General features: G+C 53.6%; 1 protein-coding gene and 1 long non-coding RNA gene across 4 annotated transcripts in view; one reads left to right on the top strand and one right to left on the bottom strand.

The window, feature by feature from the left end:
- Window positions 1-453: 453 nt before the first annotated feature.
- OLFM1 (olfactomedin 1) overlaps window positions 454-19,267 on the top strand; it is a 34,737-nt gene continuing 15,923 nt past the window's right edge. Inside the window, 2 exon segments of one of the 3 annotated variants that reach the window (NM_001198849.2) lie at window positions 454-1,102; window positions 14,714-14,863. In NM_001198849.2, the coding sequence (NP_001185778.1) occupies window positions 1,037-1,102; window positions 14,714-14,863 (216 nt within the window). In that variant the 5' untranslated portion in view covers window positions 454-1,036. 3 annotated transcript variants of the gene reach the window in all.
- LOC140685242 (uncharacterized) lies at window positions 1,529-4,233 on the bottom strand. The gene is made up of 2 exons (XR_012058546.1): window positions 4,087-4,233; window positions 1,529-1,722 (listed from the first exon to the last, which is right to left on the bottom strand). It is a non-coding gene; the product is annotated as an uncharacterized lncRNA (long non-coding RNA).

Here is a 19,267-nt window from a genome sequence, read left to right on the forward strand (position 1 = left end):
GGAGGGGGCTCAGGGTGGGAATTCAGGATGGGAATTCAGGATGGGAATTGAGGATGGGGCTCAGGATGGGAATTCAGGATGGGGAATTCAGGATGGGGCTCAGGATGGGAATTCAGGATGGGAATTCAAGATGGGAATTCAGGATGGGGTTCAGGACGGGAATTCAGGATGGGAATTCAGGATGGGGCTCAGGATGGGAATTCAGGATGGGAATTCAGGATGGGGCTCAGGATGGGAATTCAGGATGGGGCTCAGGATGGGAATTCAGGATGGGAATTCAGGATGGGAATTCAGGATGGGAATTCAGGATGGGGCTCAGGATGTTTTTAACCCCCTGCTCCCCGCGGGGTCCCCGCAGCCTCAGCCGCGCTCCCGCGCCTGCTTTTCCCTGCTTTTCCCTGCTTTTCCCCCTCTCCCTTTGCCGTGTTTAGTTAAATTTCCCCCGCCTTACTTGATGTCACATCCTGTTCCACAGCCATCCCCTGCTAGTAGCCAGCCCTACCAATTCCTTTCTTTTTCTTTTTTTTTCCTTTTTTTTTCTTTTTTTTTTTTTTTTTTAAATCCCTGTCCTCTCCCCATCACCCCCCTTTTCCAGGCAAACTTTTGGCAATAGCAGAGATAATCACTGCGTGCTCCGCTGAATTCCTCTTCGCAAATGTCTTTGGAGCAGGGGAGCCATTAAAAAAAAAAAAAAAAAAAATTAAATAAATTAGCAGACAGCCAGCACCGAGAGCAGAGAAGAGAAACTGGGATCCCAATAAATATGCAAAGTGAAGGCTCTGCTGAGCAGATTTCTGGCATCGCATCCCGAGGGTGCTGAGAGCCACCCGCAAAATCAGGCTGGTTTTCTTTTAATTTTTTTATTATTGCCTTTTTTTTTTTTTAATAGCGTCTCGCTGTGTATTTTTTTTTTAAACACAAATTCAAATATTAATAAGAATAAAGGAGCGAGGAGGCAGCGAGGCTCGGGGACGGCGCAGGGGAGGCTCGCCCGGAGGAGATCTGCATGCGAGGTGCTTAGGACGGAGCGCGAGAGATGCGACCGGCAAGCAAGCTGCTGACCCTCTTCTTCCTCATCCTGATGGGCACAGAACTCACCCAAGTAGGTGCAGCTCTTCCTCTTCCCCACTCCCCCATCCTCATCCTCCTCCTCCTCCTCCTTTCTCCCCCATCGCCATTTTCTGCTAAAGCCGGAGCGCAGCCGGGAGCGGCCGCACCTGCCCGGCCTCCGCATCCCCTCCCCGGGCATCACCTGGGCACCGCCCGGGGGGCTCCGTTTGGGGGTTCACCCCCGGGGGACCCCCCTGGTGTGATGGGCACAGCCCCAGAACGGGGGTGCCGGGCTGACCCCGGGGCTGCGGGACCCCCGCTGGGGCTGGGGGCTGCTGGCAGGGAGGAGGTGGGAGTGATGTCCCCTCCTTGTCACCCTCCTAGGTGACATTTAAATGTCCCTTGGTGCACTTTGTTTATCCCCCTCGCTCCACTCCACCTCCTTTTTTTTTTAAATCTTATTTCTTTCTTTTATATATATTTTTTTTTTGCCTGGATTCCCATGCTTTTCTCTGCTGTCCCAGCCCCTGGGTTGTGTGGAGGCTCCCAAAATCCATCTCTTGCAAGTGGAATTTAAAACTCCATTTGACTTCTTGAGGCTGGCTGGGGAGAAGCAGGCAGGGTGATTGTCTTTTGTCTTTTTGGGTTTGCTTTTTTTTTTTTCACCAGTCGCTGAGGAAAGGAAATAAAAAAAAAAAAAGTAATTGCAAGAGGATGCTCCAGATTGTGGGGTTAATTGTGGCGCTGCCTGGAAGCACAAAAAAAAAAAAAAAAAAAAAAAAAGAAAAGGAAAGAAAAAGCAGCTATAAATAGGAGGGCAATGGAGGCTTCTTAGTGTAGGAGCAATTAGCAGCTGGGCTCTCATCCTGGATGCTTTCTGGAGATTATTTTTCCTTTTCTCCCAGTGACAAAGCTCTCCCTGTCACTGCCCTGCTGCTGAAGTTTGAGCCACCAAAACCTGCGAGGATTTCTGCTGCCCCCAGAGCAAGGAGAGCCCAGAGAGAGGGAGGCTGAGCAGCCCGGGATGCAGGGAAGGGGAGGAAGGTGAGGAATCCCGGGGCTGTGAGGATGAGGAGGGGTGGGAGGAAGCAGAGCTGGAGCAGAAGCCCCATTGTGTGTGAGGATGCTGAGGCCGCGCGCATGCGCCGCGCTGGACAAAGAGCCAGGACCACCAGCATGGCAGCCCCTGGCCACCAGGGCATGGCTGGTGCTGGCCACGGTGCCAGGGGGGTGGCAGGGGTGTCCCTTGGCTCAGTGTCCCTCCAGAGTTCCCCCCAGGGGCACAGGATGGGCACCTGGGTGCTGTCAGCCCCTGGGCGGCCCTGTCAGCGTGGCGCTGATCTGGGGGCTTTTCCAAAGGGGAAAGCAGGGGGAAATGAAGGGAAAAGCAGGGGGAAAGCAAGGGAAAACCAGGGGGAAATGAAGGGAAAAGCAAGGGGAAACCAAGGGAAAACCAGGGGGAAGGCAAGGGGGAAACCAAGGAAAAAATGGGGAAAGCAAGGGGGAAACCAAGGGGGAAACCAAGGAAAAAATGGAGAAAGCAAGGGGGAAAGCAAGGGGGAAAACAAGGGGGAAAACAAGGGGGAAAGCAAGGGGAAACCAAGGAAAAAAAGGGGAAACGAGGGGGAAAGCGAGGGGGAGAGCAGGGGGGAAACCAAGGAAAAAATGGGGAAAAGAGGGGGAAAGCAAGGGAAAACCAGGGGGAAACCAAAGGGGAAACCAAGGAAAAACCAAGGGAAAAACAGGGGGAAACCAAGGGGGGAAGCCAAGGAAAAACCAGGGGGAAATCAGGGGAAAACCAAGGGAAAAGCAGGGCAAACCAAGGGAAAAGCAGGGGAAACCAAGGGAAAAGCAGGGGAAACCAAGGAAAAAACAGGGGGAAACCAAGGGGGGAAACCAAGGAAAAACCAAGGGAAAAGCAGGGCAAACCAAGGGAAAAGCAGGGCAAAGCAAGGTTTCTGCCCTGCCTGGCTGCTTTCTCCTTTCCTCGTTCCTCGGTGACTGCAGCACCTCAACTTTGGCAGCAACTTTAGATCAGGGTGGGCACAGGGAGCCCAGCCCGCCCAGCTCGGGGCACAGAGCCCTGCCCTGCTGCTGGCAGGAGGTTTGAGCCCTGCTAGAGCCCGGCTGGGCTGAGCTGGGCTGGTTCCACCCTGCAGTGCCCAGCTGGGCAGGTGCCCGTGCCCCCGTGCCCGCTGGCTGGCCTGGCACTGCAGAGCCCTCCCGGAGTTGCAGCTGCCATCCCCAAATCTGCTTTTGTGCCCAGCTGTGTGCCAGGCTGCCGTGGGGAGCCTCTGCCGTGCCCTAGAGAGAGCCTGGGCAGGGAGGGTGGATGTTGGGGTGCTGATTCCGGCAGCTTTCCCTGCTGATGCAGAAGGTGCTGCTGTCCCCTCCTGTCCCTCGCTGCGGTGACAAGGGAGGAAGGGCTGGGGACAGAGCTGAAACGGGGCTGGAGGGGCGAGCAGGGGAGCCCTGCTGGAGGGAAGGGGGTGTCTGCAAGGTGGGGGTGCTGCAGCACCCTGGGGTGCCCCCCCGGCTGGGAGGGAGGATGCTGGGGGCACAGGGGTGATGCACCCCTGGCTGAGAGGGTGTTTTTACCTGTGTGAGACAAGGGGGGAGCAGCCCCTAAAGCCCCCCAGTTCTTTGTCCTGTGCCTTGGCAGGGCTGAGAGGGTGGCAGGAGCCCACAGTGAGACCTGCACGAGGCTCTGGTGTTTCTTCTCTCTGAGCTGCTTTGTGCTCCGGCCTCTCCACGGCTCAGAATCCCAGCCTGGAATGCCCCACTTTGGTGGGGTGCAGCATTTGGGGTGCTGGGCTGGGGGGCAGAGGTGCTCTGGGCACCCTGGGGTGCAGCACTGCCTCTGGCCGGGCTGGGCAGGGCCAGTGTGGGGCTCCCTGTCCTTGTCCCCATCGTGGGGACACCCAGGGCAGCTCTCCTGGTGTCCAAGCAGGAGCAGAGCCAGCTGCTCCCCAAGGATCTGCGGTGTGCTATCAGGAGGGTGGGGTGTGGGGATGTCTGTCTGTCTGTCTGTCTGACCTGTCCTTTTGTCCTTTTGCTGGGGCATTTCAGTGAAAACCTCCTGGTATTCCTCAAAGTTTCCTCAGCAGTTGTGCTCCCACATCCCCCCTAATTCTGGGAGCGACACCTTCCTGGAGCAGGCAGAGATGAAACATTTGGGGCTTGTGCAAGAGTGGAAAAAAAAAAACCACCCTAAAATATTAATTATCTTCATTTACCCATTGATTTTCCTAAAAGAACATCAAGTCCCTGGTTTGCAGGAGAAGGGAGAGCCCTGCCAGGGCTCAGCAATGCCCAGCCCAGCTCCCTTCTGCCCATGCAGAACTTCCCAGTGCCCACTTTGGTGCCCAGACTCTTCCTCCCCATGCCAGGGAGGAAAAAGGGGATGAATTGAGCTGCAAATCTGCAGCCTGGAACAGGAGGCAGCTGTCTCCTAAACCAATTTGTGCCTCATCTGGCTAACTTCAAGTGGAACCAATAAAAACCAGAGGTAATTTCCAGCCCTGGGTTGTATTTATTGCTGGAGTTATCAGTCCTTGTAATCAGTATTAGCATCATACGTACTACAAAGCTAATTACTATCAGAGGGAATTAAACAGAGCGGTGGGGAAAGCTCCTTCTGCAGCTGGGAGGGGGAAGTGTTGCCTTTGCTGTGCAGGGATCGAGGCTGGGACACCCCAGGAGCGCCCTTCTGGCATTTGTGGCTTTTTGGGCCACCTCAGGCAGGCAGGGGAAGGTGGGCTTGGAGAAGCAGAGACACAGAGATGTGCCTTGGGGCCAGCAGATCCCAAATGTGGGGGGACACCAGCTGGAAATGCTGATTTTCCTGCCTTTGTGGGCTGTAGCTGTTGGGTGTCACTGTTCTGCTGGAGCTGAGCCCTGCTCCCAGCCTCCAGATCGGCTTTAGCTGGAGTCCTGACTCTTTTCCCTGCTCAAAACCCTTTTTTCCCTGCTCAGAACCCTTTTACCCTGCTCAGAACCCTTTTACCTTGCTCAAAACCCTTTTTTCCCTGCTCAAAACCCTTTTTTCCCTGCTCAGAGACCCTTTTACCCTATTCAAGACCCTTTTACCCTGCTCATGGACCCTTTTACCCTGCTCAGGAACTCTTTTTCCCTGCTCAGAACCTTTTTACCCTGCTCAGGGACCCTTTTTCCCTACTTAATACCCTTTTTCCCTGCTCAGGGACTGTTTTACCCTGCTCAGAACCCTTTTACCTTGCTCAGAACCCCTTTCCTCTGTTCAGGGACCCTTTTTTCCCTGATCAGAGACCTTTTTACCCTATTCAAGACCCTTTTACCCTGCTCAGGGACTGTTTTACCCTGCTCAGAACCCTTTTTCCCTCCTCAGGGACCCTTTTTCCTTGCTCAGAACCCTTTTTTCCCTGCTCAGAGACCCTTTTTCCCTACTCAATACCCTTTTTCCCTGCTCAGGGACTGTTTTACCCTGCTCAGAACCCTTTTTCTCTCCTCAGGACCCATTTTTTCCCTGCTCAGGGACACTTTTACCCTGCTCAGGGACCCTTTTTCCCTGCTCAGAACCCTTTTTACCCTGCTCAGGACCCTTTTTCCCTGCTCCCAGCCCACCCCCCCATGCTGGAAGGATAACAGAGGGACAATATCAGGGCTGTTTTTGCTAGAAAGCAGCACAGGGAACAATTCTTCCTTGGGAATTCACTCTAGGACTGGAGGCATGTTCCTGACCCAGGGAAATGTGCCCAAAAATTCCTCCAAAACCAAAAACCTGGGCTGGTTTTAAGGTTTTGGCACCTGCTGTAGATGCTGGGCTTAATGACAAGAGCAGCTTTAGCTGAACACAGATTTAGGCACGTGGGAAGGGGATGTTTCCTTCCAGAGTTCTTCCTCCCAAAAAAAGGAGAGTTTTCAGAGGGTTTTTCATGCAGGAGCAGGGAGTGTCCAGAGCTGGGAGTTGATTTTCCAGAGCAGCTTGGGCTTGACTGATCCCAAAATGTGGCTGGCCCTGGAGGCAGCCACAATTTTCACATGGAGTTTTAGCAGGAGCTGGCAGGGATCCCCTTCGTGGGCTTAAATTGTCACTTTTTCTTCATCCTTTACTTTTATTTCCTGTCCATCCCATGATGAGGGGAAAAACTCTGTGATCTCCTGGAGTCAGGTTTGTGCAAAAAAAAAAAAAAGTGACAAAAACCAGGTGAAACCCTTGTGATAGTTGGAATTGTGACCCAAAACTGAGGGGAACTCAGTGCCATTTCTTGTTGAGGGTTTTGGGGGATTTTTATGGGATTTTTGGGGGGATTTTGGGGGTTTTTTTGCACTTTTTTGTGGGTTTTTTGGGGGGGTTTTTTGCACTTTTTTGTGGGTTTTTTGGGGGTTTTTGGGGGATTTTTTGGGTTTTTTGGGGGGGGGTTTGGGGAATTTTTTGGGGTTTTTGGGGTTCTTTTGGGGTTTTTTTGTGGGGGGGGTTTAGGGTTGGTGTTTTTTTTTGAGGTTCTCTCCTCCCCACAGCTCTCCTGCCCCTGTGCTGCCACAGCTCATGGGGCAGGGGCAGCCTGGCATCAGCAGCTGGCATCAATCAGGGGTCCAGGAGGGATGGGGAGAATCACTGGAGATGGCAAAGCCTCCAAAGGGACACTTCAGAGCAGCTGCAGGAGGGAGGAAAATCCCAATCCAAGCTTTTCAGGAGGATCCCTGAAATCCCACAGCCAGGTCTGTTGGAATTTGTGGTTTTGATGATTCTGAGATTGTAAAAAGTTTCTGGGGTTTTTTTTGTTTGTTTGTTTTGTTGCCAAAGCAGAAGCCATAATTGGTCTGTGCTGGTTTCAAGGTTGTTTATTCTGTTTATCTCTAACATGTTCTGCTGCCCTGCCGCAGCTCTGTCCTGCAGGGCAGCGTGTGGGGCTCTGCCCCCAGTGGGATGGTACAAACATTAAATACCACAAACTACCTGTGCTGGATTTACAATAACGTGCCAATATCTGTCACCTACGTTGGACAGTGTGTCCCCAGCCTAAACCAACAGAAAAATGCCAACACCACAGTGAAACATGGAGGGCATGAAGAAGGAGAAAAAGGACAAGACACACCCAATTTCCTCCATCTTGTGCCCTAAAATTTTACTTTTGCACCCGTGCCGCACTTAATTATTACTCATATCAAACACTCAGAGCTGGTAATTCATCCTGTAAGATTGAAAACTCTTTTCCATGGACAGAGATCACAGACAGTGTCTCTGGGGGCTCTGTCCAGGGGGGTTCCTGACCCCTGCCAGGGTCCCAGACCTTCAGGGCAGCCAGAGGGAAGCTCTGCATTCCCACAAGGTCCTTGCAGGGAGGACGGACCCCAAAGTGCCCAGGCCACCCCCAGACTGCCAGGGCAGCGAGGAGGAGCTGCAGGGAGCAGGATTTGGGCTCTCCTGGGCTGGCACCTGGGCACCAGCCAGGTTTTGGGACTGCTAAAATCCACCCAGGTGTGGTTTAGAGCAGGAATTCTCTGCTTGTGGTTGTGGTAATACATTTTTCTTCCTTTCAGGATTTTTTTATGGAGGTGTATAGGGGTTTTTAGGTGTATAGGTTCAGGGTTTTTTTTATAGAAAGAAATGAAAGAGAAAACAATTTCTATTTCTGCTCCTTGGGGATTTTTTTTGGTTTTTTTTTTCTTTTTTGGGTTTTTTTGTTTGTTTGTTTTGGTTTGGTTTTCTTTGTTTTTTTTTAATGTGGGAATGTGTTTGCAGAATTGTTTGCCAGAAAGTTGTGTGTGAAAGTTTCCTGCCAGAACGTCAACTCAGAAAACTTTAGAAAATCTTAAAAATCAAGGCGACTTGGGCATCATCCCCAGCAAAATTTGGGAGCAAATTTGGAGGAATTTGGGCACTTTTTCTCGGAACCAGCCAGGAGAGGGAGACAGTGACCGCCGTGTCCCCGCGCTGCCACCAAGGAATTGTCACCACTGACCCTCGCAGGGTCCTTTGGGCACAGAGCTCGGGGCTTTCCCTTCCCAGCAGCGGAATTTTGGAATTTTCCACCCAGCAGCTATTTTGGAATTCCCTGTTCTCTGCTTTTATCTTTCTCTGTGCGGAATATATGAATGAAAAAAAAAAAAAAAGGATCTTTTGTTCCCTGAGCAGCTTTTTGCTCGCTGCTGACAGCAGGGGAGGGATGGAGGGGACACTCCTGGAACCTCGATTTTTTTGGGGTATCCCCCCCAGCTCTCGTGGGAAGGGAACAACAAAAACAGTGACAGCAGAAGGGTTTTCTTGTCAAAAAAACAAAAACAAAAAAAAAAAAAACCAAAAAAACAAACCCAAAGTGACCAGGAGGAAGCTGAGCTCCAGTAGTTCAGGGATTCCTGCAGATGTGGTGATGGAAAAGTCGATTTTTAAGGACCAGGATCCAGCTGTGCTCTGGAAAGGCCCATCAGGGAATCCATCAGGTCAGACTGGGCCACCTGAGGTTCTTCCTCACTGGTTTCATGCTGGTTTCTGTGTTGTGCTCCAGCATGAGGAAAGGCAGGATTCCCACGTGAAATTCCCAGGATTTTTGGTTCATTTATTCTTTTTTTAATTTTTTTTAATTTTGGGCTTTTAAAACCAGGCAGATGATCAGGGTCAGGCTGAGTTTCTGTATTTGCATGTCACCTGTGTCAGAAAGTGACAAAAGTCATTGTCCTGCTGCGCCTCATCACACCAACAGCCCCAATTCCTCCCTCTGCACATCCCTGAAAAATGAAAAAGATGCTCCTGGGAGCCTCTTTTCCCATCAGATCTGTGCTTTGGGGCAGCTGGGGTGGGTTCAGCTTCCATGGTCGTGCCTTGGGGAAGGCTTGTGACCCTTCCTGCTCCTGGCAGGTTATTATTGCATTAACAATTTTCTAAAAAGGTCTGGAAGAACATTTTGATGTCCCTTCCTTAACTCCCTTAATCCTGCCAGCAAAAAAAAAAGAAAGAAAATCCCCCAAAAGTGCTGCTTTTAATTCTTTCCTGAACACTGCAAGCAGTGAGGGAGAGAGAGAAAGAAAATCCCCCAGGATTTCTCTTTCCCCCCCATTATTACAGGTACAGCTCCTCTTTGAAGTGACATGAAGGGGTTTTCTGCAGGGAAGCAGAGCAGTTCTGCCTCCCTCCCTCTGCACAAACCCTGGGAAAACGTTCCCAGGAATGTTTTAATGTTTTAATGTTTTAAAGGGCCCCCCTTGGCAGGGACCTGTGGCTGCTGCTCTTTTTTCTGTGCTTTGCTGCCCTGTTTGGAGGAGCTTTAATCATGGCAAAGCTCTGGAAGGGGATGGGTATGAAATCACCTGCCTGCCCTGCTGGGAAATGAGCTTTTAGCCCAGCTGGCATCCAGGGCAAGGCACAGGAGTGGTTTTTATCCAGGACGAGGCACAGGAGAGAATCTTAAATTTAAATACTGAAATATCCACAGGATTAATTCCCGTGTATGTGTCTGGAGGAGACAAATATGAGGGATAAAATTCCCTGACAAGCTCTGCTCCCAAATGGACCTTGGGGTGATTGGGATATCAGGGGAAAGCAAGGCCTGGGCTTGCAAGGAGCTGGGAGAGCAGGGATTTGGGATTCTTCCTAAAAGGTGGAACCATTCCAAGGTTTTATTTCCCTGTGGAAGCCATTCCTGACCCCACAGGTACCACCCTGCATGCCCAGCAGCAGTGGAAGGGATGAGGATGCCTGGGCTGGGGGAGGCTGATCCCATGGAGGGGAGGCAGCTGGTGGTGCCCAAAGCAGGACACCAAATGCAGGTGAACCCCGTGGGAAGAAATGCTGATGTCTGACTCCAGTTCAGAAGGCTGAATGATTTCTTTATTATAACTATACCATAATACATTCATATACTATTTAAAGGAGATACTAAAACTGCAAACCTACTTTCTCTAACACAACTGGTGACCCTCTCTGAGAGTCCAGCCCTGGTTGGGTTGGATTGGCCATCAGCCTCAAACAATCCTCACCAGAACCCAACCCAGCAACCACCCCAGGGAAACAATTCTCCAAACACATTCCACATGAGAAAAACAAGGAGCAGAAATAGAAATTGTTTTCTCTTTCTGCCCTCTGTGCTCCTCTATGAAAAAATCCTGAGATAGAGAAATGTGCTGCCACAGCACGGGTTTGTCACAGGGACAGCAGCGCTCCTGCTCAAACTTCTCTCCACTTCTCCACCTGCTGGAACTGCTAAATGTGATTTATTTCAGAGGGATCCCGGCTCTCCCTGCCCTGGGCTGTGCTGCTCCTGCTCCCTGGGCCCAGCCTGGCTGTGCTGGGATGATCCCACACCAAGGGCCACCAAGGTCCTGCTGAGGTGGGCCAGGCCAGCTCAGCGGGGATGGCATTTTGGGGCTCCCTGCTTCCCTGCTGGGATGTGCTCTGCACATCAGCCGGGTGCTGGATGGGAGCAGCCACTGGGGGGTCAGGGTTTGGGGCAACAAAGGAATCCCCACCATTGGAACAGCAGCTCTGCAGGGGTGGGATTGGGGCTGGGCAGACTCCAGTGGGAATGTGGCAGCTCCCAGTGCCAGGCCGTGGAAGAGCCGAGGCTCCTCTGCACCCTTGCCAAGGCTGGGGCTGTGCCACAAAGCAGGGGATGTCACCTCTGTCCCCTGGAGAGGGACAGGGGATTAATTTCTGTGTTGTTTGCACAGGGAGTTCCCAGGTTCTCTTAGGGAAGGACGCAGGAACTGTGGAGTTGAGCTGGGGGGAGATTTGGCTTCTGAAATCACTGGGGCAGTTCTGCAAGTGGCCTTGGGGACACCTGAGTGGTGCCCAAGCCCGGGTGACATTCCAGGCTGTGCGCATCCCTCGGCAGGGAATTCCTGCACTGGGAATGAGGCGGGAGCAGGGCTGGCAGCTGGTTTTGGTTTATCCTTCGTGCTGAGGAGGTTCTGTCGTGGCAGGACGTGGCGAGGTGACAAGCAGGGCTGTGGGGGATGCTGTGACAGCCTCCTTGGACCTGGGGACCTGCAGGGGACCCACAGGGGACCCACAGGGGTCCCCCAGCCCGCGGGTCTCTGCGGGAGAGGTGCGGTAACTGCTCCGGGTCCTGGCACGGTTCCTCGTCGCCGCTGTGTCCCTGCTGTGTCCCCTCTGTCCCCTCTGTCCCCCCCCGTCCCCTCTGTCCCCTCTGTCCCCTCTGTCCCCCTCTGTCCCCTCTGTCCCCTCTGTCCCCTCTCTGTCCCCTCTGTCCCTCTCTGTCCCCCCTCTGTCCCCTCTGTCCCCTCTGTCCCCTCTGTCCCCTCTGTCCCCGCGACCACCGAGCGACCCCGGCCCGCAGCGCCGCCCGCAGCCGCCAGAGGGCGCCACAGACCCGCAGCGGGGGAGCCGCGCCCCCCAAAATCCTTTTCCATCTCCCCAAAATCCTTTTCCATTTCCCCAAAATCCTTTTCCATTTCCCCAAAATCCCCTTCCATCTCCTCCCCAAAACCCCTTCCACCTCCCCCCCAAACCTCTTCCACCTCCCTCAACTTTCCCGCTCTCCTCATTCCTCTCCCCCACCCAATTTATCTCCTCAAACCTTTCCTCCCCCCAAACCTTTCTCTTCCTTTCCCATTCCTGTTTGCCTCGGCTCAATCTCTCCCTGTCTCCTCAATTCTTTCCTTTCTCCCCACATCTTTTCCCTCTGATTCTTTTACCTCTCAAATCTTTTCTCCCCAAACCTTTTCCCTCTGATTCTTTTACCTCTCAAATATTTTCTCCCCAAATCTTTTTTCCCTGATTCTTTTACCTCCTCCCAAATCTTTTCTCCCTGAATCTTTTAAATCTTTTCTCCCCAAATCTTTTTCCCCCGATTCTTTTACCTCCCCCCAAATCTTTTCCCCCTGATTCTTTTACCTCCTCCCAAATCCTTTCTCCCCAAACCTTTTCCCTCTGAATCTTTTACCTCCTCCCAAACCTTTTCTCCCCAAATCTTTTTTTCCTGATTCTTTTACCTCCCCCCAAATCTTTTTTTCTCTCCTTCCCTCCACTTCCCTATCCCAAATCTTCCCCATAATTTTTCTTCTCTCCTCCTTCCCCAGACCTTTCATCCCCAGAGATCTTTGATCCCCAACCACCCCCCCTCCATCTTCCTCCTTCCATCCCTCCCCTCTCTCCTCCCACTCCCATCTCCCCAACCCTTTTCTCCCCTCCCTCCGCCGTCCCCTCCCTCTCCCCCTTTCCCACCGCAGTGTCCCCGCTGGTTGAGCTCCGCCGCTCCCGCCCCGTTCCGCCTCCCGCAGCCGTTCGCTCCGGCGGCGGCGGCGCGGGGAGCGGGTCCCGCTCGGCTGCGGCTGCACCGGGCACCGGGCACAGGGCACAGGGGCACAGGGGCACAGGGGCAGCACCGGACGAGGAGGAGGAGGAGGAGGAGGAGGAGGAGGATGGGCCGGCGGCGAGCGGCGGCGGCGGTCGGGCGGCTGGTGCAGCCCGAAGCCAGCGGGATGGAGCCCGGTGCAGAATGAGGGGTGCCTGCCGCCCTCCCCCGCAGACATGTCTGTGCCTTTACTCAAGATTGGAGTCGTCCTCAGCACCATGGCCATGATCACCAACTGGATGTCGCAGACGCTGCCCTCCCTCGTGGGGCTCAACACCACCAAACTCACGGCGGCCACGGGCGGCACCTTGGACCGCAGCACGGGAGTAAGTGTGGGGGGATGCGGGGAGGGCTGCCCGGGGCATGCCAGCCTCCCCTGGGCATCCCGGGGCATCCCTGCAACCCGGGGCATCCCAGCAACCCGGGGGATGCCAGCCTCCGGAGCCTCCCAACCTCCCGGGGGATGCCAACCTCCGGGGCATCCCCGCATCCCGGAGCATCCCCGCACCCCGGAGCATCTCAGCCTCCCGGGTGATGCCAGCCTCCGGGAGCATCCCAGCCTCCCGGAGCATCCCGGAGCATCCCAGCCTCCCGGAGCATCCCCGCATCCCGGAGCCTCCCTGCGGCTGCTCCCCGCCGCCGCCCCGTCCCTCCCCGCCCGGCTGTCCCCCGGGCTGTCGCATCTCTCCTTGCCCAGGTGTCCCCCCTGCAGGACCTGCAGTCGGGACAGGCTCTCCGCCCCTCGCCGAGTGTCCCCGCGGCGCTGCAGGAGCGGGGATGGGGCGCTGAGGGCTCGGGGGGTGCTGGCAGGAGATGGGGGTGACGGTGCAGGGAGCGTCTCTCCCTCTCCGCATCCTCCCTGCAGCCAAAGGGATGCAAAGTTTCCCTCGTGGCCGCTGCAAAATCCGCCGGGAGAGCGGCTGCGAGTCCCGGGCGGCTCCTGCGCTGCCCTCGGGGGGATGGAGATGGAGATGGAGATGGAGATGCAGCCGGGAAATCTCCGTGCGGGGCTGGACATCCCCTGTCCCTGCTCTGCCGGAGGGCTGGGGCTGTGCCTGAGCTCCCCACTTTGGGAATGGTTGGGAAAATCATCCCAGTCCGTCTGTCTGTCCTCCCCGAGCAGGGAAAATCGGGCACCTTTCTCCTGCAGGCTGCACACTCGTGTTTCTGCCGGAGCCCCACTACTGCAGCTCTGCTGCTCCCGGAGAATTCGTGTAGTGCTTGTGTTGCTCAGTGAATGAACTGGGATTTTTATTTTTTTTCTCCACGTTGTCAGGGTTTATGAGATCCATTTATTATTTTTATTTTGTTTTTCCCCGCTAGTTTTAGCCAGGAAATCCAATTGTGCGTCTGCCTGGGCATGTCTGTCAGCGTTGGGCATTTGCGAGGCGATTTGTTCTGTAGCGAAGCCGTGAAAAGAACCTTTTCCCTCAGGCTGGGGACACGGTGACACCTTCCAAGTGCTCCGAGGCTGGGTTGGGATTAAATAATGGAGGGAAATGAAGAGCAGAGAGGGGATGTGCTGTGTTTGGGGTGGGCTCCGTTCCGCGGCGTGCCCCAAGGACTGCATCCCGTCCCTGCTGGAATTCTGCACAGGGCTGGGCTCGGCCGTTCCCTGCCTGGCACGGAGGGCAGCGACTGCTGGGGGGCTCCTCATGCCCGGGGAATGTGGCAGAGAGAGGGGGAACGGAACGTGAGGTGTCCGTGACTCGAGGTGTCCGATATTTGGGGTGTCCGTGACTCGGGGTGTCCGTGATTCGGGGATGTCCGTGATTTGGGGTGTCCGTGATTTGGGGTGTCCATGATTCGGGGGTGTCCGAGACTCGGGGTGTCCGTGATTTGGGGTGTCTGTGATTTAGGGTGTCCGTGATTCGGGGGCATCCATGACTCAGAGTGTTCATCACTCGGGGTGTCCGTGATTCGGGGTGTCCGTACCTCCCGGTGTCCATCACTGCCGGTGTCGGTCACTGCCGGTGTCCATCACTCCCGGTGAGCTCCCGGTGCTCGGACACATCCCTGTCCCGGTGCTCGGTCCCTTTCCCGGTGCTCAGTCCCTGTCCTGGTGCCCGGTCCCTCTCCCAGTGCTCGGTCCGTGTCCCGGTGCCCGGTCCCGGTGCTCGGGCACACCGAGTGCTCGGTCACCACAGCAGGGCAGGGGCTCAGCACCCGGAATTTTCACTGTTTCCCTGCGTTGCCTTCACGTTTTCCGCTCTTCCTCTCCTTTTCGTTTGTCCCCAATCCCTATTTTTGCATTCCAAGTGAATTTTGCCAGCTGGGCCCTCCAGCACAGCTCCGCTCCCACGTCCATCCTGCTGCCTTCCCCTGCCAGGCCTCCCCTGGTTAATTAACCCATCTTTCCCTGTGTTAATTAGGTGTTGCCTACCAACCCAGAGGAAAGCTGGCAGGTCTACAGCTCTGCCCAGGACAGCGAGGGACGTTGTATATGCACAGTGGTGGCACCTCAGCAGACGATGTGCTCGCGTGATGCCAGGACAAAGCAGCTGAGACAACTCCTAGAAAAGGTAAAGCTTGGCCCCTGCTGGCAGAAGGGGTTTGGTTTGGTGGGGTGGAAACCTGAGCTGAGCTTTGGTTTCCAGGGAAAACCCCTTGGGATGGTTTTTCCGTGTGTAGCTGTCCCTGTGTGTGGAGTGGGGAATAATCAGCTGCAGGCAGGAGGAGAAATCTCTTAAGTGTTTTCTGAGAGGAAAGCCTGGCCTAAGGTCAAGGGAAAACTGCTGAGATCAAAGCACCAATATTGAACCGTATCTCTAAAAAAAAAAAATCTTAAAAATACATTTTTTTTTAAATCCCCTTTTTTCATTCCGTTGGCAGAAGCAGTTTCAGAGCAGACTCAGCAACAGGAGAGAAGAGAGAATTAAAAGCCCAAAGCCAAGCTTTGCTAGGCAAGGTGCTGTTAAAAAGGTCAAATAAAACCCTGCAAGCTGTCGCCAGCAGGTAGCACAGAGATGACACTCAGTGGTTTTCTGCCTAACGTTGACATCCTCTTGATTGGTTTTTAATAGTCTGCTGTCCAAAAAGATAAAAAAAATCTCATTAGGGAAACATCCCCAACAACAAGGAATTTTCCAGATAATAGATTTCAGTGAGGAAATGCTGTTTCATGTGAAATTGTGCTCTTCTCTTGCAAATATGAGCTGGCTCCTGTGCTGGATATATAATTAAACCCCATCCCCTAATGCTATATTGGCCTGTGCCGTGCATGACAAAAGAATTTTCATCCTGCTGCTTTGGGGAAAGCTGCTGTATTAATTCCCTCTAACAATATTAAACCTCCACTTAACTGATTTCCCCATGTGCTGAGGACAATAAAGCCAGCCAGGAAACGTTCAGCCCTAAAACAATTCTTTGGGTTGTCAGAAGCTGCTAAAAATAATCCCAAGTCAGGCTTTTCTTTCTGGCAGCAATAACACCCTGGGTGCATTTGCTCCTGAGAGGCAGCAGGGCTTATGAGCAGCTCAGAGGTGTTCCCAAAAGTCTGAAAAATCAGGATTTGACCCCATGCCCTCTGCTGATGGGCAGGAGTTGGGGATGGGAGACCTGGGATAACATCAGGAGGGTGGAAGTGCTCTGTGGGGTTTTTTTTAATGCAGCTCTCTGGCTGCCAATGGAGAAAAAGGGAGGGAGGAGCAGGATTTCTGGGCATGTGTTGTGGGAAATGTTACCTGCCTGCTAATCTGGCTGCATCTCCCTCCCACGCTAACCTAGATGAAAAACCCCAAAATAAGGAATAGGCTCTTAGTGCCAGACATCTGATCTTGATGGGGGCTGAACTGCTAATCCCTGGAGGTACAAACAACAGCAGAGCTTCCAGCTTCCCAGGAAGGATTTCAATCCCAAAAACTCCTTCCCTCAGCTGGCATTCTAACCCCAGCTTTGTGATGGGGGAAATTCTCCTGGTTCCTCCCTGGCAGCAGAGGAAGCAGCACAGTGTGTCAGGGAGGTAATTGTGGTTGGGTTTTCCAAGGAGCAGATGTGGGATTCACCCATGGAAATGATGTTGCATGGCATCAGCTGCGTGTGTGTGCACACAAAGAAACAATTCCAGCATCTTCAGGGGAATCTCCCTGCAGAAATTTTTGGGATTTCGAGGGTCAGAGCTGCCATCCATCCGTGCTCAGTTAATAGGGGTGAGGATCTGTGTGGGAACTGCAGTTCCTGTGGCTGCTGGGCATCCTGGCAGGTTGGAGAGGGGAGGGGAGGGCAGCCAGGGCTGCACAGAGTGTTCAGCCCATGCTTTGCCACTCGAGGTGTCTGAGCTCATCCTTGGCTGGGGTACACCGAGTCCTTCCAGCCTCCCACGTGGCAGGTGCTGATTCCAGACCTTGGATTGCACCCAAGCCAAGCCATCACCTCAGTCCTGCTCACCATCATCAGATTGTGTTTGATCTCCAAACAGAATCTGATTGATTTATTTATTTGTTCTGGCCCTGTTATCGGGGACAACTTCCTTCTCTGATGGTGAAACCATTCCTGGTTTCCTGCCAATCCTTCCTCCCAGCCAGAGCTGATTTCCAGATTTAACAGTTCTTTTTGTTCCTCTGATGGTCCCTCCCAGGTGTCTATGGGGAGACATCTCTTCTCAGCCATCACTGCCTCCTGCAAACCTTATCAGATGAACTTTTCATTTCCTGAACCATCAGCTGAGTCCATTTCTCTGCTGGTTTTTCCCCTAAACATTGAAAATCTCCCTCAAGATTCCTCTTGCTGTTGCTCCATCGGTTTGTGCAGCTCCCCAAGGCTGAAGGTTCATCCCAGCTGAAACCCCAAAGCTGGGCTCAGCTGGCAGGAAAGGCTGAGGCACAGGGATGCTTGAGCAGGGTTTAAACCTTGGATTTGACTTTCTAAACCCCACTGAGGTCATCAGGCCAGTACTGACTCCCTGGGACTCTGCTTTAATTGTGAATCAACTCGTCAAACAGGATGACAAGAGCAGCACTGGAAGCTTCATTTGTATTAATTTCCTATTTCAACTGCTAAAAATAACTCTTTTCCCCCAGACAGCCACAGGTATCTGTCTCACATTATCTTGGTGAAAATGAGATTTCAGGCTGAGAGAGGAGGCAAAAAGCATTTTCAGGCAATGTTTGAGGGCTGCAGCTGATGGATGGAGCTGAGGGAATTTAAGAGGCACTATCCTTGGGCCTGAGTTCATTAGAGCACTTCTGTGCATGCTTCAGCCTGAGCTCCAACAGGCTCATTGAAACCTAATCATGTGCCAAAGCACTTGGCTGGATCAAGGGCATAATATGCTCATGAGGGACAGCAGGCAGATCCTCAGCTGCTGGAGCACAGGGATGTGCCAGGGAACAGCCAGGGAACAGCCAGGGAATTGCAAAGGAGTGTGCCAGGGATCTGCCAGGGATCTGCTAAGGGATGTGCCAGGGATGTGCCAGGGATGTGCCAGGGATCTGCCAAGGGATCTGCAAGGGATGTGCCAGGGATGTGCCAGGATTCTGCCAGGGATGTGCCAGGGATCTGCCAGGGATGTGCCAGGGATGTGCCAGGGATGTGCCAGGGATCTGCCAGGGATGTGCCAGGGGTCTGCCAGGGATGTGCCAGGATTCTTCCAGGGATCTCAGGCTCACTCCCTACAAATCTGGCCCAGATCTTGCCCCATGGAAAACAACAAGGGCAACAAATACTCGCCCTGGGCTTGTGAAATCCTCCCCAGGAGAGCCCAGCAGCTCATTTTAGGCATCTCTGTGCAGAGGCACATGAGGAAGTTGTTTTCCTCTGCTTCAGGGAGGAGAGGCATTGCAGAGGTGTTTGAGGGCAGCAGCCTGGGCGAGATGCTCTGAGAGCAGAGCATGTCTCTCCCTTCCCATCACCTGAGAAAGAGCCTGAGGAGCCCCCAAAATTTTACTGAGCAGACTCAGGTATTGTTCTGTCATTGCAGAAATGCTCTTTTCTGATTATTTGCAGCAGGGGTTAGGCACTAGTGGAACTAATGGGATAAATTTTGCATGAGCCCTACAAGCAGTGACATCATCCCTCTCTCTGCTCCTTGCAACAATTCTGCTGCTCAACTCGAAGGATAGGCTGGGAAAATGGAATAAAAGTAGCTTGGCAGCCCAGCCATGCTTGTCTAAAGCTTCTCTTCTCCTGCCTCGGGGCACAGAGAGGTCTTCAAACTCCTCCACATGCAGCCCAGAATTAGCACCCACATCCCCTGAGGGGGCACAGCTCAATGGGAGCTGACCAGGCTCAGGCTGAGCTCAGATTTGCTCTTTCCTCCTCCAAACCTTGTTGTGCACTTCCCTGCTCCTCACACCTCCCTGAGCAGGTCCTGGGGAGGTCAGGGTGCTGCTGGTTCATCTCAGAGGCTCAGAGAGCACAAATAGCTTCACCTTTGCTGAGGAACACTCTGGCCCCCGGAGCAGTTGTACAGAACACTCCAAAGCCTGGTGGCCTTTGCCATACAGGTCATCCACACATTTTTTAATAGATCCCTGCAATAGTTTCGGTGTCACCCTGCATGAGCAACGGGCACTGTGATGGTTTTTCCAAGCTGGAGGGGCACAGTTGGCATTTGCCCTGCACGGGTGTCCTGCCGTGCCCTCGCTCTGCCACTCCAGGTAAGTCCCAGCCCACCAGAGTGGGATTTGCCAGAGGAAAAGTGGGATTTTCACTCCTTGCTAGAGGAAAAGTGGTATTTTCACTCCTTGCCAGAGGAAATGTGGGATTTTCACCGCTCCTTCCTTCCCCACGCCAGCTTGGCTGCGGCGAAGATGCGGATGGGAGCGGGTGTGGCATCCATGGGGGGACAGGGCTGGCTCCTGCTCGGGGATGGCTCAGCCACCCACACCTGAGCTGGTAGCAGAGATCAGGCTGGGAGCAGGCTGGGAGCAGGCTGGGATCAGGTTGGGATCAGGTTGGGATCAGGCTGGGAGCTGAGATCAGGTTGG

This window comes from Taeniopygia guttata, chromosome 17 (genome assembly GCF_048771995.1).
Source record: "Taeniopygia guttata chromosome 17, bTaeGut7.mat, whole genome shotgun sequence".
Lineage (NCBI taxonomy): Eukaryota > Metazoa > Chordata > Aves > Passeriformes > Estrildidae > Taeniopygia > Taeniopygia guttata.